The 22,500-nt window shown below is 46.3% G+C and overlaps 1 protein-coding gene across 1 annotated transcript in view; it reads right to left on the reverse strand.

Moving 5' to 3' along the window:
* Nucleotides 1–22,500, reverse strand: part of adamts9 (ADAM metallopeptidase with thrombospondin type 1 motif, 9) — a 49,606-nt gene that overhangs the window by 9,569 nt on the left and 17,537 nt on the right. Inside the window, 11 exon segments of the mRNA XM_060069133.1 lie at nucleotides 511–708; nucleotides 810–980; nucleotides 2,533–2,709; nucleotides 4,578–4,745; nucleotides 11,286–11,462; nucleotides 12,058–12,219; nucleotides 13,588–13,836; nucleotides 15,842–16,009; nucleotides 16,215–16,322; nucleotides 20,748–20,867; nucleotides 22,289–22,450. Coding sequence (XP_059925116.1) covers nucleotides 511–708; nucleotides 810–980; nucleotides 2,533–2,709; nucleotides 4,578–4,745; nucleotides 11,286–11,462; nucleotides 12,058–12,219; nucleotides 13,588–13,836; nucleotides 15,842–16,009; nucleotides 16,215–16,322; nucleotides 20,748–20,867; nucleotides 22,289–22,450 — 1,860 coding nt within the window.

Genomic DNA, 22,500 nt, shown 5'->3' on the forward strand with positions numbered 1-22,500 from the left:
ATGTTTGTGTTTACACCACGGCATCGTTGAATACTTGATTCTGATATGTTAACCAGGTTCCAAGAGTGGGCATTATTTTTCAATTACGGGACCACTCTGTCTTCAAACTGTTCAGAATCAATGCGCTACTAATCGAAAACATCCATAGACCAGCTTACTGTTGATTTCTGAAATATTTTGTAACTGTTCTTTGATAACATCTCTGGGGTTTTTTTCCAAGAGAAAAGGGACATTGCAAAGACGCATGCACCCCTAGAGCAAGCCCTGCTCTACTTTTCTTTTATGCAACAATGGCAGTGGACTGTAGGCTGACATCCGGGAGAGAGAGCCCGGCCAGGCAAGGCTCCCTAGGATCCATTTTATTTATAGTAATTTATGCATATGATTGATCGATAAAACATTTGTAATAGAAAACAAAAGAAAGTCAGAAGAAATGCAGTCAGGTTTTCGGAGTAGGCTCATAGTCTTATAAATAAATGAAATATTTGACAAAAGCCAAGCCCTGCTCACCGGCCCCCAGGTTCCGGCCCTCCATTCCTGCGGCGCCAGGCAGGGGCCCACAGTACAGGGCGAGTAGCTCTCAGGGCGCGTCCCGGGGCAGTTTGAAGAAGACTGATGTCCGTACTCATAGTTGTCAGAATTCCCAGAATGCACCTCACTGCAGGAAACAAGACGCCGGCGGAAGCTCTCGCCACAGCTGGCTGAACACTGGATAGTGGGGAGAATCAAATCCAGGATTTATACGTAGAGAACTGTGGCAGTCTTTTATTTTAAGTTTGAGTTTCTTTAAAATAATTCCCAGCACTCACGTCAGTCCAATCCCCGGTGACCCAGACAAAATCACAAGGGTGGCTGTTACAGGGCTCCGAGTCCGGGGCTCGGACCTGGCTTGCACAGAACATGTCATGGACCTCTTTCCCCAGCTGGTCCACACACTGCAAGGCCCGTCGCCGATGGCCCGTCCCGCATGACTTACTGCACTACGGAAGCAGGACGCAACCAAGTTAGTTAATAATTGTCTCTGCAAAATACCTGTTTGTAAATAGGTAAATACATGGTGATTGCCCACTTGGTGCATACCCCGATGTATACCCCCCCCCTACCCCACATTCAGGACATCATGGCTCAAAATCAGCTCATCACACCTAACTTCGCAGAGTGTTTTTGTTCGAGATTGAAGGTCTTCAATGAACCGCCTTTCAGTGTACGTGCGTTTGATTGGACTGGATAAGCTGTTGCCTAGAGTGTACTGCCAGAACTAGCTACACCCATTTTGACCCAGAAGGTTTCCATAACACCTTTCCATCTTGGGCAGTGAACGTCAGCAATGTTTTGGGAAAAGAGGTTAGCCTTTTAAATGTTTTTACTGCTTTGATTGATCTTTGCGTTGATAGTCGAATCTAAAGTCTATAATGGGCCATGTATACACAAGGGGTGTTAAAATGTCTTAGTGTGCTTTTGGCTTCGACCTGGGTCAGATACAGTATTAGGAAGGGGAGCGACTGAGTCTGGTCCATATCAGCCTTCCACAGACACTGTCAAACAACAATGAAAAACACAGTGAGGCAACGCTGTGCAATAGACCTCTGAAGAATAAGTCCCGTCTCCAAGGCTCCTGGTTCCATCGGTCAAATGTCTATGGGAAATAACATGGGTTTTTTGAATGATCGTGTATAACAAACTCTTTCAGGTGTCGAAGAAGTAAAAGCTGCTCACGAACTACATACTGTTTCCACCTAGATTCCACTAGGGTTTTGGACTGTCTGCGCCGTTAAAGTAGTAAACTATTATAAATGCTATTTTAACGGCAAATCCAAAACCCAAGTGGAATCTAGATGGAAAAAGTGTGTAGTTCAAAACGTGAGCAGCTTTTACTTCTTCGCCACCTACAGAGTTTGTTATGTACGATCCTTCAAAAACCCCATGTTGTTTCCCATAGACATTTGACCAATGGAACCAGGAGCCTCGGAGGCGGGAGTGTATTAATTTGGAGTTGAAGTTGAAGTGTGGATGCCAATGTGATTTAACCACAATATGCTGGGTTCATAACCTTTGTCATTAGCATAATTAAACACGCCGCCTGTGCTGGTACGGACTACTTTTCTTAGGACTACGAAGCACACCATCAGGTGAATTGTGATAATTAATGTCTATCTCTTCTCGGGAAGTTAGAACATTTCACACTTACCAGGAATATGTTAATACCATAACATGTTAATAACATTCAGTATTTAAACAGGCTACTCTGAGTCGAAGACATCTAATTGTGCAAGAGCCGGCCTCTGCGTGGAGAAAAAAGAAAAGATCATCTGACTTTGATCATAGGTCTGCACACATAGCAACTCTCATCTCCTCTCCTTTCCCTTCCTCTCTCCCCAACGTGCGCACAGAGCGTGCGCAGCGCGCTCCACTTCTTGCTTCCCGAGTACAGCGAGACTCTCCATCAGCAGGACAGACCGGCATGCACTCCTCGTGTCACCACGTGTCACATTTTAGACGAGTTTATTTGAAAGTTATCAAAACTGAACTTACTGGTTGCCATTCCTCTTCCCGCCATTGGTACAGCGAGGGACACTCGGTAACGCTGCACGGCTGACCGGAAGCCGGTCGCGAGCGCTGGGAGCACTCTGTCCCGTCTGGACTCCGCCGGTTTCCGAGCCGACAGGAGACCTCGCGCCGCTGCGTACCGGTGCCACATGTCGCTGAACACTGAGCAGACGACGGGTAGGATTTAAAAAAAAATCTGTTTGACAATGACAATTTATTGTTATGCTACTGTACTGCACTGCGCCTTTCGAACATAGTATAGCCTGTTTATTTACTCATATGTGCACGCATTTGATATCCGTGATGAGTCAGGCCCTAATTTATAGCCTCGATTTCCGGATCGATTCGGTAAGTTAAATTGTGTATTCGTTTTGTGGCATTTTATATGCTTCATCCAGTTTATATCACCAATAATTTATGATAGGAACAATTAAAAAGTATGTTTTAGTGAAAAACAAAAAGCCATTTTAGTGTTGAATAGAGTCGTAAAGAAAGTGTTTATAATTACTATATACTATAACCTTTTGAGAATTCATTTTGATAGTCTAGTATAATTTAGTTCCACATCTCCAATATAAATATGATATGTGAGGGTAAATATGACTGTATGACAATCTATTATTATCTGTTATTAATGTGTCCCATGTTAACATGTGTCCTTTGTTTTTCCAGCATTTAATAACTTCTAGGCACCCTGTTGCAAGACCATGCTGCACTTCCACTAAGACCAAGCAGGAGCGTCATTCCCTGGTGGAGAGAGAGAGAGAGAGAGAGAGAGAGAGAGAGAGTGAGAGATACACTGGAAGAGAGAGAGACAGAGGGAGAAAGATACAAAGAGAGAGAGAGAGAGAGAGAGAGAGAGAGAGAGAGAGAGAGAGAGAGAGAGAGAGGAGAGAGAGAGAGAGAGATACACTGGAAGAGAGAGAGACAGAGGGAGAAAGAGATACAGAGAGAGAGAGAGAGAGAGAGAGAGAGAGAGAGAGATAAACTGGAATAGAGAGAGACAGAGGGAGAAAGATACAAAGAGAGAGAGAGAGAGAGAGAGAGAGAGAGAGAGAGAGAGAGAGAGAGAGAGAGAGAGAGAGAGAGAGAGAGAGAGAGAGAGAGAGAGAGAGAGAGAGAGAGAGAGAGAGAGACAGAGACAGAGAGAGCCAGCAAAAGAAACCCAGCGAGAGAAAGCCAGCGAGAGAGCAACAATCCAGCAGGGATGGAGCACACATGTGAGAGGGATCCTCAACCAATGGGACGAGTCGGAGAGGAGACGTAAGTAAAAAATAGAAAGGAAAGAATCAAAGAAGAGCAAAGGAGGTTCTGCCAGCCCAGATGCAAGCCATGAGTGACTGGTATGAAACCACGTAAAGATGGCTTCTCTTGCAGGCCACTAAAGAGAGAGGGCCGAAAAGTTTCACGCAAGGATAGGAAAGGAGAAGGTAAGAGAGTCTCAGGTTTACTCAAATGTTGGTTAACATATAAAAAGGAGTGAGAGAACGAATAAAAAAATAATGCAATGATAGAAAACACAGGGAAAGAGGTTTGGTTTTTTGGGGCATTTTCCACATTTTCTGGACTGGATCTCCGCTAGTTTGGGTTAAAAGAGAGCCTTGCACATGCCTTCCTCCCTGTGCCAGTTAGCAGTAGTGTGTTGCAGCAGCACATGGTCCTACTCCGTGGCCCCCAGCCTGCCTCAAGGTGGTGGGCCGACCAGCCCACCACCACAGAGTCATGTGGAGCAGCACCCTCAGCCCAGTTAGCCGCCTTGCTCTGGGAATCAGAGACCACGGCAGTAAGCCCCGTTGTGCAGCAGATGTTTGGACACACACACACACACACACACACACACACACACACACACACACACACACACACACACACACACACACACACACACACACACACACACACACACAAGCACCAGTAAGCTGTTACACATTACAGCATGAAGAGAAAGAAAGAAGGTCTTGCAAGCCTTCCAGGGTGAGAACATCAGGGTTATTTGCGAACAGCAGGGGGTGGGGGCAGTGGCACTGTACCTCTGCCCAGCCGCCCGTCTTCCACTTGGGGCAGCGGCTCCCGCGGCAGCGCCTCTGCCTGGCAGGCTTGGGCCGCAGCCGGCAGTCCTCCTCCGGGAGAGGGAGCCCTGACCCGGTCACACAGCTCACCGGGCGGTTCCTGAAGCCTTTTCCGCAGGAGGCCGAACACTGCAAAGAGCAGACAGAGTTAATCAAGATGAGGACAGGTGATCCTTTGACTTGAGGTGTGACGCCAGAAAATAAAGGATGAATACCCATGCAGTGGCTAACATAAAAGGTGTCAAGCCCCCCTTTTACACAGTTATTACTACAAGAAGGGAAGACAAGAAAGATTATTAAGCAAACACATATTGACCCAAAACATCAGTGGAAAACATTAGAATGGGAAACATGTTTATAGGCATAAAGCAACACTATTTTTTAAATGATACCAAGCCGTTAATGAAAAACGCTCATCTAATTGCTTTTCATTTTCTGACATAGTCAAGGAAATGGCATCAGGATTGGTTATCTGTTCCAAACAACATTGCGATGTTTAAGCTTCAAGAAAGATAGATTTAAGTTGAATCATTTGAATGTATTTATTTCAATAGGATGATTATATGAACGAGCCGAATGGTTAAATGGTTCAGAATTCAGGCATTCCTTGTAATAACTATTGTTAAACAGTTTGATTTGTTTAATTGTTTTGTCTCACATACCGAAAAGGTCTGTGACAGTGAGGTAAACAACAGCATGCACCACGTGGACTTCACGGACCCACTGTTGAAAAAGCGCGCCATGCCAGTCCGCCAGCGGTTCTGATCCACTTCCAGGTTTCTCCTGACTGAGCCACTGGGCGTCCTATAACACGCTCCGACAGTGGACGGCCCACTCCAGCCGTGCGTGCCAACAAACACACGCACAGGCCCCAGAGTGACAGCAGGGGGAAGTCGGGTGGGAGGGGCTTGGCTCGGTGGTGCTCGGGTTAATCAAAGGGGGCGTCGGGTGCACCGATGGATAGGAGGTGACAGGCTCTGGAGCTGAATGAGTCCAGAGGCAGCGAGGGGCACCGCTCGGCCCAGAGAGGGACAGCACCAACACTCGCTGACCCTTCACCTCATTCTGGGGGGCGGGTATGGGGTCCACCTCAACGACCATTCATAAAGTGGGGAGAAGTGGAGTGATGGGAGATGAGGTTAGCGGTGATGTAGATGAGTGGCTGTTAATACGGCGTATGGGTGTAAGGAAATAAATAATCATTTCAGGTTTGGTTTAACCACACTGTTGTGCTGTTCATGGGTTACAGAGACACACACAAACTACGTTAACTAGGATAGAAAACCAATAAAAACAATTAAATGTTTCTTTCTTTTTCCTTTGAACCAAATAAAAGAAAGTCATGTGCCAAATTAAATGTGACTAAGGATTTTTCTTTCGTCCAGAATAAAAAAGTATTAGTTTTAAGTTTCATTTTGAATTCCAATGTCTTTAAATGTACAGTAGAATTATGAATAGCAAGAAAGAAAAATCTCTGAGTCAAGATACTAATCTCTCATTAATGCAGCTGAATATGGATTAATTAAGAAAAAATATGTTTCATATGAATATATAAAACATGTTTTCATGAACTGCGGTAAGCTAATTGCACACACTGCCCTGGGCCGGGATGGACATTTCAAGAAGAATAGGGGTTTACAGGGAAGGCTGAGGTTATTAAAAACAGACATTTACAATCTGAGGCAAAATGCCAGCATGCTGTTATGCTTGTCAGGCCATACTTTCTTAGTTTTATGTAGTAAAAAATTAATAAACCATTTCAGAGCACTCGAATACCCAAGCTTGGGAATTATTAGAAAGTAAATTACCAGCCACTTTCTCAGTCCAAGAAATCTCATGCAGACTACATTAACGTTCTCTGGGGCGGAATGAATAGCTAAATCACAGTAGCAGTTGTCTTAAATTACCCTGGAGCTCACTTACTCACACACACACATACTTAACCTTAACATGACTTATATTTCTATCCGATAGACATTAAACCCACGTTCACTCATCTAACAGCTGTAAATAAACAATGGTATACGATTATCCCTTCTTGCGTGATTAAAATGCAGACCACAAAAAATAGGTGAGTAAGGTGAATCTACCCTTTTGCTGCAAGGTTCAAAATGCTACATTTGTACCATGTAACTTGCGTGTTGTGTACAGAATGAGTTCAAATAAAACCTTCTTTCAACCACAGTCTCATTCCGCATTGTAATGCAGGCCCTTTGTCCGGGCCCCAAGCAGAGGACCTCTATTCTATGGAGTCTATAGAGTCTATTGGACTCTTCCGGACATCAATAGATGACACGGCTGTTCCGGGCACTTTTTTTTTTTTTTTCCTCTTTCTTTCCTTTTTGTTTCTTTTTTTTTTTTTTCTCCCCTGGCATCACAACCATTTCCCAGAAGCCATGTGTTGTGTGCTGATGAGAAGAACCGGGCCCCTTCCCAGATCAAATGTGACCCCCTGACCCGCCCAATTCACCGCAGCATTGTCTCATCAGAGTCCCCTTCATTGGAGTCACTGCCACTGGGCCCCCCACCATCGGAAGAATGTCATCAGCCCGCATTAGCAAATGGGGGCGGGGCTATCCAGGTTCGGGGGTAAGCGGTCGGGGACGGGGGGGGTGGCGTCGGCAGTGACTTTATAGAAGAGCACGCGTCACCGGGCATCCCTCCGTCCCCTCTTCAAAAAAAAAATCTGCCATAGTGGGCATTAGGAGTGGATGAACATACCGAATGCGATGGGAGGTCCATGGATGCATTGTCACACAGAAGAAAGATTTACCTTGATAGAAAAAAAATAACTCTGTACCCCGCCACCAAAAGCATGATGGCTGAAAAGAGGGACGGTCATGCCCTGACCTCCTGAAACAACAAAAGATATTGCTCAGTGATTTGTACATTTTCATTCAGCAAAAATACTGCCCTTTGTAAACACAAGTTGGAGAGAGGACTGCTTTCCAAGCTCTTTGCCAGGCCTGAGGGGGTCGACGTTTTCTCACTAGAGGATCTATGCAAGACATAGGTGAAGCGCTCAATAACCTAGGCCACTTCCACGCGGACACTGTAATTACGATATATCTCAGGTCGGTAATGACGAGCTGAAAGTTTTAATTGATGTTATGTACGTTTTAACAGGGCTGCAAAGTTTCCCAGCAGCGATGGCTACGGTGGTAATGAACGTTTATTAGATGTTTGTTAGTGGTTCCTTGCAGTAATTCAGGCTTAAAGCAGGAGTTTACCCTTAGCTCCTCTACCAAGGAGTCTGATTGAGATAAGCTTGCACATGGACACACATGTTTAGCCGATGTTAAAAGTCTTTTATGGAAGCACTCTTGGATTAAAATAATAAAAATCAAAGAAGACTTTAGTAGTACCTCTACTTCATCTTTAATCGTAACCTTTTTCTGCAAATAAAAACACAAATTCCAAATACAAAATCCATAAAAAAATTAAATATTTGACATGGCATTATATTGTAGTAGCAATAAATACAATTAATCACATAAATATACACACATTGTCTTGAAACACAGACTAATACTGCCATGTGTAAATGATAGCAACAAAAAAGACAACCTTATTTCAAGAGCCTGTTGGTTATGGTATTAGAGGTGTTATGCTTTACATGAGATCGACGCCATTAGTGTGACATAAGAAGGGAACTAGGATAACAATGTTTGATTTGATGTTTTTCCAACCGTCACCAGATTTGAGATTCACCTGTATAGATATTCACTAAGCCCAAATCATTGAAATCACTTGGGCATACATCACCCATATTTTAACAAATGGTTTCAAAAAGGTTACTGAACATTGACAGACGTGGAATAACACTCCGACTGAACATGCTGTCAACAATATGTAAATGATCAAATAACAACTTGAAGTAGTTTTTCATGTATGGAATGTATGCATTTGAAAACCTTCATTATGTTAGCACCTTTAGCCTAGCGGCCTTGTTTGCTTGTGCTATAACTAGAGGGTTTATCTCATATCCGGTAAAGGTGGAAGCAACGTCAAAACTATGTTTACTAATCCAACAATTTTACAGGTGAGCAGAAAATAAGGAAGGAAAAAAACAAAACATTGATATTCTGGAGAATCCCTTTTACTCATCCAATTCTACACTGATACGACTCAGACTATGCTGCCTGACTCAAAGGCTTTGTGTTTTACTTCCTCCGAATGACCTGTGCGCACACACACGGCAGTTATCACGAGAAATACGTCTTCCAGTTAGTCGACGCCATGCGTTAAGACGTGTTAACAGGCCCTTAAAATAAGGTATGCTGTCAGAAGAGACAGCTATGACATTTATGAGGAGAAGAGCTGACAAATGGTGGGCGGGCGGATGGGCTTTTGTCGGCAAGCAAAAGTTTGCTTCTAACCACAGATACAGAATTTTAGCTTTCACTAGCCCCCGTGGCCCCGTCCCGTGTAATCACTAGGAGGTAGAGGCGGATGCATTCCCCCTTCCTCCGGATCTGTGCTTAGGCCAACCTAATGCTGCTGTTACAAAAGCCCACAACAAATACATGCTTGCAAAAAAATATCCATCGAGTGAGAGAGAAGAGGGGGGTTTTGGGTGGTGGGTCGGAGGTGCGGGGGGTTAGGGGTGGGGTAGGACTATGAGGGGGCTGGGGGAGGGAGGGGGGGCAGGTCATCGTAAAAACCAGAGACTGAGGTAGACACATGAAGTTGGCTCAGGGGTGGAGCTACAGAGGGAACAGGTTTGGTGCGGTCCACAAACACACGTTGGATAGACCGCATGAAGGGACAATGTTCTTCAGAGTCAAGTGAGTTAAGTGATGTGTACACAATACAAAATAAAATGCCTTCAAAAAAGATTCGAAACTATGAAACTACACTTGCTATTTGGCTACGTTATTTCGATCAATAAGCAAACCGCTGTTGGTAAAAAACAAAAAATGAAATTTACAAACACACAAAAACGGATTATCATAAAGCGAGGTGCAATAAACAGTAAACAAACCCACTAAACCATTAATTTATTCTCTGTCCTTTGATTCGTCTGCCTCGCGTCTCCCTTGTTTCGCCTATAGCACCGTCGTCATGCTGGTGGTTGTGTTTTTAATGGCTAGCTGAGCTGTGTTTGGTTCCAAGTGAGGTATTGTTGCGCATAGCATTAAGCAACTCCAAGTATTTACATAGCAAACAATATAGAAACGCAATATAAATATACTCATACAAAGCACCTTTCGGTAAGAGTGATTCAAATGTATTGGCTTGGCATGGTCCACAATAAGGAAATGTGGTTTAAATTCCTCTGCCAAACAATACAATGGGTATTGGCAAGATGTAAAACAATAGTACAATGCCGTTCTGAGTTGCGGTCGAGCCATTGTGTTGAAAGGATGGTTTGGAAATAGTAATCAAAAAATAACGCTGTTCCGATTGACATCGTCACTACAAAAGCCACTAAATGGTTAATTTCTTAACAGAATCTACATAAATGAACTGCAAAATAAAGTGTCAAATTAGGATTAGTAACTGCTTTCTAACAAACCACATGTGCCTTGAGACAAATTGAATTCTCGGTACATAAGCCAGTCCAACATCAGCGTTGTCATGAAGATGTATTCTTCTCCAGAGTACGCAGACAAAATATAGTTTGGCCCCATTGTAGGCCGGCGCTGTCAACCAGCATATATCTTGGTCTACCAAGAAGTCGTGTGCAGCACCACATTCTGGAGGTTACAGTTGACTCTTTGGATGATTACAATAAAAAAGGCATCGTATATTCCTGATATACAAAAACATTCATCAGTATTTGCATATGAACAACGATTGGCTACATGTGCGAATACAAAAAGCTAAGACACAAAATAAATCATTTGTTAAGGTTAATGCTATATACAAAAGATAATAAAAGGAAAGAAATATCTTATGCAATAAATTATCTTTAAAAACAATATCTTACAAACTAATTTTGATTGTAATACAAAGTGATCCTGATGTTTAGTTGTTTTCTTCCAACACTGTCACAAGGGACCGACAACAGTTGGTATGGAAACTAGAACACGCCAAGAAATGTTCTGGTGGTCACAGCTGTCAGCGGAGCATTTGGTTCAATCAGCGGAGCATTTGGTTCAATGCCGTCGTCGTGTTTGTTAGCATTAATGTTGAACGCGAGCGAGAAGCTCCAACGCTAAGAGGAGAACCCCAAGCGATAAGGGTCGCCCCTCTGACGCTAAGTGGAGCACCTCCAACGCCAAAGGGTAGCACCTCCGACCTCCTCTAAGTGCAACAGAAACACCATTCCAGTGGTCTTGAGAACATCGACCAATCAACAGAGGAAGAGGTGAGATGGTGTTAGTCGATGGTGGGGGTGGTGCTGGGGGAGGGTTGGCCGGGGGGGGGGGTGGGGGGTGGGGGGTGGGGGGGGTGGGGGGGGGGGGGGGGGGGGGTAGTTGCAGGAGGGCGAGGAACAAAAGTGTGACTTGTGTGATTGTCCAGCACGAACACACACTTCAATGTCATCCTGCCCCCATTTCATTTGTGTTTTTTTTATGGTTTTTGGGGTCATGCAAAAACAGGCTCAGCCATGAAACTCCTTGTGAGGTGGAAGAATAGAGACTGTTTAATGGAGGAGAAAAAAAAAAAAGCAGGGGTGTTGGAGACAAAACCAAAAAAGGTAAGTATGTTTTACGAGCGTACCGAGCTCCATGGGTCCGTGCTCCAGTGCGGGTTCGCCGAACACGACTGAGTATTGCACTGCTCGCGATCCGGCGGTTTGTCCAGGATCTCGCAGCTCAGGTGGTTAAAGCGCTCGCCGTTAGGGCGCTGGCAAACCACCAGCCTGGTCTTCACCCCGCCTCCGCACGGCTTGGTGCACTGCCACACACACACACACACACACACACACACACACACACACACACACACACACACACACACACACACACACACACACACACACACACACACACACACACACACACACACGCACACACACACACACACACACACGCACGCGCACACACACACACACACACACACACACACACAGGAACAAGGCTGTGAGTGACAAGTCATTACAGGCTTACATAAATATACATTAAGGACGCTTCATGGTTGTTACACACCGTGCCAACCAGCCGACTATGATAGAGGCCGGATCCAATTAGAAAGAGAGTTTTACAGACAGTAACAGACAGACGGACCGACAGATAAAAAGACGAGTCGATCCAATTGTATTTGTATAGCCATTAATCACAGTTCCAGTCTCAAAGGGCTTCACAGGCAACATTATCCCCCCCCCTCTCCCTGAGAGGCAAGGAAACTCAAAGAAGAAACCTTGAGAAGGAACGCAGAAAGAGGGATCCCTCCCTCCAGGGACGGTAAGGAGTGCTATGAGCTCCACAAAGGACTGAGATCACACATAGACTGATCGGTGTGTAGTTAGTGAGCCAGGCCGTCTTCGTCCTACCTCTCCCCAGTTGCCGTACACCCACTGCGGGCAGGGCCCGGACTCGCAGGAGCGCTGCTGGATGGGCTTGCTGCGCTCCTCACAGCTGTTGGCAGAGTAGCCGTTCTCGTCCTGGCAGACCACCACCCGGCGCTGGAACCCCCCCGCGCACGTGCTGGAGCACTGGTGGCCCCCCCCCCGCAAGAAGAGAGAGAGGAGGTCAGTCTAGGCCGGGATACTCGGATGTTGTCCGGCAACCGAATACGATGTGTTCCCGTATGGTGCACAGACACACGTGCATCAGAGACACAGAACATGTTGCTACTACCGAATTGAATAGCGAACGGGCCAAGGGGGTCCGACCAAAGCAAGCAAGTTGAGTCGAGTTCAGTGGAGGGAGATCAATGGCGGATAAATAAAACAATGCTTGACTTGTTGAAGAATCTAACGTTAGGCTATTTATTATGAAACTGAAGCCTCCTCTAAAGCCCTCGGCAAAGAGAGGCGGAAATATTCTGGGGAACTTTAAAGTAACACACTCCCGCCTCACATCTCACACCCCCCCCCCCCCCCCCCCCCCTCCCCCCCCCCCCTTTCCCAAAACAGCACAAAGACACATTTCAAAAGCTTGACAGTTCAAAAGGAGCGTTGGTTTAACTCGCACAGAACAACATTAACAATAGGCTGAACAATGTAGAGTGCCTCGCACAACGTCAAGCTGCTATATTAAAATACGCTTCCACACGATGGAGGAAGGAAGAGTCGCTCAAGATAGCTTTCATTGTTTCCCAGAATGATTTAAAAAGGGCTATTTTTGGGCAGATTCAGGGAAACAGATAAACCATCAGTGACCCACATTTTAAAATAGCCAGACGATATTGAGAGACCGCAGTGACCTTTAAGCTCGGGGTCAAACTTCTGCGGAGCTGCATCTCAAGGGACGGATCAGCCCCGTCATAGTGAAGAGGGCTGGGAGGACCGCGATTGTATATGAGTGAGGCTAACCCATAGGCTAGCAATATAACATTTAGATAGTGGACACCACCTTGAGCTCAAACACACTGCGGGGGATTTATATGACCATCGATTTTGGATTCCAAAGGCATGTCGACACTGCATTATTTATGCTTTTACCATATTTAAATATGTTGAGCCTTTGATGGTTGTTTTTGATAGCCAATGTTTTTAAAATACATAAAGCACTATGAATGGCCATTGTGTGTGCAGGTTGCTAGGTAAATCAATATACTTTCCTTGCCGTACAATATAGCATATTTGTATGGGGAAAGACATAGATAAATCTTGTAATGTGCTGTTAAAAACTGTTTTAGTTTGCTCTAAAACACATCACGACGGCCAATATGTGTGTCTCCCTTTAAGTACTGGCTCACTTAAGGCGGTGCATCTTTATACCCTTTTCTACTGTGAAACCCCCCGTTTTATATTTAATTGAGCCTTGTTGGAAGAACAACACCTTTGCTTTGCATAAATCATTTGTGTTTTTCTTCACTTTCAACCAATTTGTAGACCTTAGCACGGGGCTGAACTCACCGCTCCCCAGGGTCCCGTCCTCCACTGGTCGGCCTGGGAGCGTGGCAGGTTGTTCCTGGGGCCCCCGCCGGGCAGGGAGGGCAGCGAGCGGGGGTCCCCGGAGCGGGACGGGCACTGGGACATGGCGCAGTCCTGTTCGATGGGGGGCTGGTCTTCCGGGTCACACTCGGACATGTTCACCTCCTGGTCGTTGAAGTTAACGCACAGCGCCTGACGCGTGGTCTTCCCCTGGCCGCAGGACACCGAGCACTGAACGCACACGCACACACACACAAACACACATGCACACACACATACACACGCACACACACACACACACACACACACACACACACACACACACAGACACAAAACAAATGAAACACAAATATGCATACACACACAACCACAAACAGAGATGAAATAATAGATAATGAAACACACACTGTCTACACTAATGTAAAAACGTGTCCTACAACTGAACAACCATAGTTTGACTGCCGTAGCGCCTGAAGAAACACTGAAGCATTCCCCAAAGACACCACACTGTCTGCACAAAGGACATGAAACATCGCCCACAGTACGAAACAGTTATGCTGCTCTGCTCACAAAGAATGTACATCCTGACCAAGGCTGTATGCAACATGTGGCACCACAGCCATTTCACATTTAATATTATAATACATGGCTTCGTGTTTCCCTGTTTGTGAACGCCGTGGATCTACACACGCATACGTCGTGATGATCACCGCACACAACACAAGAGGATTACACTCAAAGAAAAATAATCACCCAACTGTACATTCCTCGTACTTTCACGTTTTTTGCATACTAATTTGTTGAGAGACACCCGTAATGCACCAGCCAACCCTTCGGACCAAAAAAACACTATGCCTCGCTTTCGGGGACTTCTGTTCTCTGGAGAAGACCTCATACTGCTCCCATTAGATTCTCCCATGCCGGTCCTGCATTCCCTCGTGCAGCAGGGACATCTTTTATCCTTAAGCAACAGCTGTCTAGTGTAAACCCTTTCCCTAGATTACCAGCACGGTCTGTCTTAATAACATCTCCGGCACGCCACGCGGTCAACAGCAGGGCGCTCGAGATATCGCAGAAAGAGGGAATTTGTCAAAGGGTTGGAAAGGCCTGAGATAGAGTCACTGCGTTTTATCCGATATGTTACACCGTAGAATAAGGTGAGGACACTATTCATGATGTTATATTGCATTATGTCGTAAACACTTCCAGGGTGGTGAAAGAAAAGAGACATTGCTGTACATTTAACTGTACTTCTCACATGTCTCTATGATGTGTGGATTCGGGAGGGTTTATGGTGTGTGTGTGCGGCTGGGGCAGGTCTTTGAGGATCACACACACAGCCTTGGGATGAACTTTTTCTAGTTTCCTGCCTGAAGGTCAATGAGTGCCTTGAGCATTTGTGTGCGTCTGCGTGTGTGTGCATGTGTGTGTGTGTGTGTATTTCGGTGCGTGCGCTTGTGTATATTTGTGTGTGTGTGTGTGTGTGTGTGTGTGTGTGTGTGTGTGTGTGTGTGCGTTTGTGCCTGTGTGTATGAGAGTGAGGTGGACAGAGGTGTAGGCTGCAGTGCTGCTACACCAGCACTTTGTTTGATGAGAACCATCTGTAAACAAGGAGAGATCACAATATGTCCCAGCTCCAGCTCCAACATCTCTCTTTCCCTCTCTTTTTTGCAAAGCGTATCCCTTTCTTTCTTGCAAACATAAACTCTCTGAAGTCTCTCTCTAGTGTCTCTACTCTAGTCTCCTACCAACCCTCCACAAGGCCCCGCAACAAACCCGCCCCTCCACTTCCAAGAATCTCCCCCAAATCCCTTTCTAAGAACGCAAGCTACGTAGATCGAATAAAAAAAATGAAATTAATTCAATTGCAAGGCAACGAACGACATGATGTGTGTAGACACGGTGGATTGTCAAGGGCTGGAGATTGATTATCAGCACACGTGAAGGGAACCAACCCCATCTGCACCGCGATGTGCATGGAAACGATTGTTGATCAGCTACGGTTGACGTGTAATGTGCTGCAGGCCCGAGGGGGGTGGGGGGGGGGGGGGGAGAGACCTTGCAGATCCACCATGACGAGCCTTTCAGGATGCTTCATCCCCCTGCATATTGTGCTTTCTAACGACCAGCTCAACCAAGATGAGTTCATTGTGGTGCCAGCGTGAGGCGACTCAAACAACAACAACAAAATCAGCCAGGAGGAGGTTTACGAGGACATGTCCAGCAAAGTGCTTACCGCGGTCCATTCTAGAACCTTCCACTGTCCGCACGCCACCACGGTGCACACCTCCCGCGCCGGAGGCTTCTGGAGGTGGGCACAGGCAGACTCCTCCGCGACCCCGCCCTGGTTGTCGCGGCAACTCACGTAGCGCATCCGCGTGCCTTTGCCGCAACTTGCGCTACACTGTTGTTTGGGAAGAGAGAGTGAGAGAGTGAGAGATTGAGAGAGAGAGAGAAACATACACACACACACACACACACACACACACACACACACACACACACACACACACACACACACACACACACACACACACACACACACACACACACACACACACACACACACACACACACACGGAGGGGAAGGCAGAAGGAGGGGCACTAACTTGTGTCCAGGAGCCAAACCGCCACTGTGTCTTGTGTCCCTGGTTGGAGGGAGTCTTGGTGCCTGGTGGGACAGGGTGGCTGCTGGGACATTGGGCCAGCTCACAGTCCTATTGAGGCAGGGACAGCCAATCACAGGGATGGACATATATCCACTTACGACTGATTGTACCACAGCAATGTTAAATACGACATTTTGATATTGAAGTCAATAACATTCAAAGGGTGTGTGTTATTTTTCAATCACGGGACACCTCTGCTTTGAACATTTCGTAATTGAGGCGCTAAAAATCCAAAATGATCAGAAATGGTCGGATAAAACTTTTGACCAGTCGTTACGCTCCAAAAACAATATGCTCAAAGCACAGCAGAACAATATTTGAAATTCAGCTGATGAAGTCCATCACAACACTTTAATATTATGGATGAAAGTAACTAATGTCTAACCGTTTTCGGTAATTGGGTCATAAGCGGAATAAACCATTCCTGGGTGTCCCGCTTTGGGAAAATAATGTACAACAAACAACCTGAGCATGGCCTCAGACGCCTCACCACCCCCGCGGGCACTTCATCATGGCTCATTCCTTACATCGTTTATGAAGGTCTGACCTCTGGGGCCAGCCTTGGACCGGGTTCACGTTTTCTCTTTAGTCATACATATGGTAGCTGACCACGATTTTTTTCACCCTGCCGGGCACCCCTAGCCCCCCCCTCCCCCCGACCACCTTAGCATAACAATGTGAGCTGGGGTTTGCCGCGTCAGTTCAAACTATGGATTGTGGTTCTAGGCGGCTCAGCGTAAAGCCCTGATCCCTGTCATAACAGGTCCCAGTGGAGCGCTATCCAGAGCTCCACTGCCCATGCTGGCGTGGTTGTTCTGAAAAGCCCCACCCCTCGTTCGACGCCGCCTCACTCCCACCTCACCGCCACCACTGCCGCTATCGACCCATGACCTCTGACCTCCCCCCTCCCGAGTATCCGGGGGTCAGGGGTTTTTTCCCCCCTTTCTAAATGGGTTTGCGTGGCAGCGTCTGAGCAGGCTCCACATTCCACACGCCTCCTGCCTCCCAGCGGAAGCGAACAGGTCCTCTCTCAGGTCCTCTCCCTCTCCCCCGGCACACAGCATATCTGTAGCACACAGACCTCGCTTTGTAGACTCGGGATGGTGCACGTTTGTGTGTGTCGGTGTGTTCGTTTTTTGTGTTCATGTGTATAAGGGTTTGTATGTGTGAATGTGTGTGTGTGTGTCTGCGTGTGTACGTTTGTGTCTACGTTTGTGTGTTGTGTTATGTGTCTGAGTGTGTATTTTATTGTTTCTGAAAGTGTGTGTATGTTCTTGTGTGTTTTAGTGTGTGTGTGTGTGTGTGTGTGTGTGTGTGTGTTAGTGTTTGTGCATAATAACGACAATAAGCACCCTGATGGCTGGGGCCCGGCCAAGGTTTGACACACAAAACCTATTCAACCCATGTTTCCGTCCCTCTGATTAACAGGTGAAGTACTTCTCTCTCCAAAACTGGCCTTCCCCTCCACACAGTAACACAATCACACACACACACACAAGTGAATCCTAGTGCCAGTGAGCCCCACTGAGCCCTAACGGGTCCTAGTGAGTCCCAGTGAGTCCTAGTGAGCCCTAGCAGGTCCTAGTGGGTCCTAGTGAGTCCCAGTGAGTCCCAGTGAGTCCTAGTGAGCCCTAGCAGGTCCTAGTGGGTCCCAGTGAGTCCTAGTGAGCCCTAGCAGGTCCTAGTGGGTCCTAGTGAGTCCCAGTGAGTCCTAGTGAGTCCTAGTGAGCCCCACTGAGCCCCAGTAGGTCCCAGTGAGTCCTAATGAGTCTCAGTGAGCCTCAGTGCGGCCCAGCGAGGCGCAATGGCCATGTCATGGTCATTGGTACTGTCTGTGAGAAAACCTTGTTGTGTTCCATTGTAAATGCTTAAATGTTTACCATGTTTAAATGTAAGTATAATTGGTTAGAATGGATGTCATTGTGTCTCCGAGACCTAAATAGAATCGATTAAATGGAAAAAGATCAAGAGCTGCTGGGGGGGGGGGTCAGTCCTCTGAAATGGGTCCAGGGTGAACTTGCCCTCTAAACCACCACCCACACCCTGCCTACCGTATCTTCTAGCTCAAAGAAGGGCTCAGTGTAAGATCACGTGAAGCTGCGAGTAGTGATCGAGAGCCCTCGGGAACACACAAGGACCAGCACACACACACGCGCGCACACACACACACATGCACAAAAGCACCACTTCCGGATTTACGTTAAGGTCCGTTACGATTATAAACAGAAACCGCAACACCTTAATCAGTGAGGTGGGAAGAAGGTAGTGTTCCTTCGAAATGCCTGCTTTATCATTAAATCATCCGCAAACCGGAAAACATGCTACACCCAGGAAAGCAAAGCCTGGGCTATTTCTGTGAATTACAATTATCGCCGTATGTAATCAAGCAGACTTCCTTCCGAGAGGTGTTGCTGTGGTCATCCCCAAGGCTAGTGGTGAACATCCATGTTCGCTAACCGACAGCAAGCTTGTGGTTAGCTAGTGGTGAACATCCATGTTCGCTAACCAACAGCAAGCTATAGGGAACATCCATATTCGCTAACCAACGTCAAGCTAGTGGTTAACATCCATGTTCGCAAACCAACGTCAAGCTAGGGGTGAGCATTCATGTTCGCTTACCAAAGTCAAGCTAGTGGTGAATATCTATGTTTGCTAACTGATTGCAAGCTAGTGGTAACCTTGTGGTGAAAATCAATGTTCACTAACAGATCACTTTTTTCCATATCTTTGAACATCCAATAGCTGTCTTTCTCAGTCCAAAATTTTTTATCTCTAAAGGGCTTGTACATCAGAATGCATCATGGGATTTTTTGTTGTCGATACCAATTTGAGAACCAACAAGAGACTTGTAAAATCCTGAATAAAACATAAATCTACAGTCAAACTTTTTTTTGCCATATGCGGCCTGCGAAACATTGCGGCAGTTTGAAACACAACAACATATCCCCATAATGACAATTAATTTCGCAATAAATGACCAAACAATGAAACAAACATCATTACTGGAACATTCCTGTGTGACGACACGATGTGGATCCTATTCCAAACGTTATGTCAACAGAAAGGGAGGCTGATCCCAACGAGGTGAGCCGTCTGTCCCACCTATAGTGCTTTGTATGCTACCAAACTTCATACTTTTAAGGGTAGCCTGCTGTCATTTAAATGTCTGCTTTTTTAGTTTCTCTGTTTCCACTACATATTTATTTTGTCTTACTTTTTCATAAAAGAGAAAACTAAACTGAGCTGAACTCTGCTTAATTGATTGAACGAAGGCAATTGCAAACATAGTTTTATGATTTCCAGATTGAGGAATGAAATGGAGTCCTCCCCGTCAATTTAATTGAATAAAATATCTGATTTCCAGACTAGCATACATTATCCATCCACCACATTGAAGCTTGACAACTGGGAACGTTTTAAATAAAAAAGTGAATCTCTTCAACAAGACTTGAGAATTGACTTGGACTATCACCAAAAGACACGCTTGTGTGTGTGTTTGCATGTACTTGTGTGCCTGCAGCCATTTGCAATCCCTAGAGTCGATGTTCTACTCTCCCCTTACTACCCCCACGCAAAATTAAACCATTTCCATTTTCCCCTTTTCCGCCCTGAGAGATCAGAGAAAGAGGAGCAGAGAGGCCCAGCTCACACCTGGCATAAACATAAGTCTTGGATATTACTCAGAGCTATCCACTGATCACAAGTGGACAGCTCTGAGTCAGTGTCAGTTAATTAGAATGAGTCTCAAGTGAGCATTTGTGATCGGCTCTCACTTCCCCGCTCAATATGCAAATAAACACATCCATAATTTCCGTTTGCAACGGCCAAATGCGTTGTAGGAGGAATACATTAAAAACATACAGATGGGGACTCCGTTAGAATAGTATTTTTTGCTTAGAAAGGTTCCTTACTGATTGAAATGTGGTTTGGGTTGCTGAAAGTTTTAAACGAGCCAATATCAAAAATGTCTATGTGAATACATTTCTGTTAACTATCTATCTCCTAATAAGGTATGGGGACTATGGGGATAATTAAGACTATGGCCCACTGATGGATATTCCTTGTAGCAGTATTATGATTGTTACGAACTCAGCAGACAACAGTGTCTATGGGAGTCACATACCACTTATCACCAAAGGTGTCGCCAATGAGATTGTTTAGGGCAGGGGACTTTGTAATGTGTCTGTTGCGTAAAACTATTGACCAAACGATGGCTCTATAGAGAGTAGCACTGCTGCCCAATGGCTTGATTATGTTTCTGGCCTTTTCCCTGACGGTCTGAATAACTTGCTCAATCGGTTGCACGTTGCTTTTTAGAAATACTGTCACTAAGGGGGGGTCTGAAAAATACATCAAGTCTGGATAGAAACCGGCCAGTTGGTAACACTGAGGCTATGTGAAGAGAGGGATGAGTGGAGGCTGGTCAAACTGAAAGCAGACAGTGGGGAGGGGGGGGGGGGGGGGGGGGGTTACCTGTGTGTCGGTGGGCCGTGTGGCTGCGTTGCACTCCATGTCATCCATGACTCCACCGTAGGAGCCCACCACACACTTCACCGCCCGCATCTGGTAGCCCTGGCCACACGAGGTCGTGCACTGGAGGGGAGGGAGAAGAGAGACAGGGGGGAGAAGAGAGAGAGAGAGAGAGAGAGAGAAAGGGGGAGAGAGAGTGCAAAGAGACATGGGGGAAGAGAGAGAGAAAGTTAGAGGGAGAGAGAAAGAGTGAGGGGGTAGTGATGAAGGACAATTCAGAGGTAGGGAGCAGGAGAAAGAAACAGTGAGCGAGATGGAGAGAGGGAGAATGTGGTGCAGATCAGTGAAAGGGAGTCAAAAAGACAATGAAGGGTAAAAAAGAGAGGGGAGACAGAGAGGGGGAAAATATGTTAATTATTAGTAAAACAAAACAAATGGAGACACACACACACAGATGTACTGATGTTAAAAAAGCAGACTTGTCTTCTCTACCCCCTCCCTGTACCTCCTACTCCTCCGGCCTCTGTCGTGCAGATGAGAACTTGGCTGCATCACGATGCATGAATAACTTATTCGACACCGCACCGACACTTCTTCCACTGCAGCCAACTCGGCTCAGCTCCCTCCCTGCCTGGCTAGGTGTGGCACCGGCTGCTATGTCTACCATCCAGCACATGCTCCACGAGACCGCCTCAAAATATACCTTAACGCGAGTATGCCCTTTGATGGCATGATGGTCCCGACCCAATGGGGCCGGGGTCCATCAGCACACAACTCTATCCTGGCATTAGGAGTTCATCAAAAATGTGCAGCAGCGTACATTTGTCGAACCATAGAAGTGTTGGCATGACACGGACACGTCGCTCCGTTCACGTACAAACCCACTGGAACTAAATCTCTTGGAACACATATTGGGAACCCCCGCCAAAAGCTCTATCTTTAGAGCTCACATCCCGGCCATTTGTACAGTAAGGTCATTCAGTGATCCCAATAGAATCTACTGACCATCGTATCCGGAGCCAATATAAAAAAATACCGTAGTACCACATTTAAAAATTCCTAGAAGAAGGAAACTGATAGAAGAATAATCAATCTATTATTATTAATCTATATAATTAACAGCTCGATGCCAACTTCTCCTACGAAAAAAACCGGACATAATCAACGGCCTAAACTTGGCCTTTTACTCTGGAAACAGATAGTGTAATCCAACCCAAGGGTTGAGCGGGTCAGGGTTTCACAGAATGCCGATCAAGGGCACGGTACCACTGCCCCGGTCCCACCCATCCCAGGGCTGGCACGGCAGACACAACGACACAACGACACTGAAGAACCCGGAGGAGATAACAGCACTAACCCCCCACCTTGTCCCCTTGCGTTATGTCGCTTCGATTCGTCCCGACGTCAAAGCGACAGTGACACAGGGAGGCACAAGCACTTATCCTGTTCACCTCCATCCGTCCAAACACCAGCACACAAATGTGATGATGACCGAGCTAACCAGTGGGAAAAACCGTGGAATATTAACCCAGGCTCCTCCTCACCTGTCCCCAGTGCCCGACCTGCCAGGACGCACACTCCTGCTGCTGACAGGACTGCACAGACTCAGGCTTGGAGGAGTCGCAGAAGCGGTCGTCTAGCCGGTCCTCACCAAACTGACACCAGGTTTGCCGGTGCTTGTAGCCCTTCCCACAGGTCACCAGGCACTAAGGGAGACACACAGGTGGAGCATGGTGAGAGGCTGCACTCAGTGTTA

This window comes from Gadus macrocephalus, chromosome 13 (genome assembly GCF_031168955.1).
Source record: "Gadus macrocephalus chromosome 13, ASM3116895v1".
Taxonomy (NCBI): domain Eukaryota; kingdom Metazoa; phylum Chordata; class Actinopteri; order Gadiformes; family Gadidae; genus Gadus; species Gadus macrocephalus.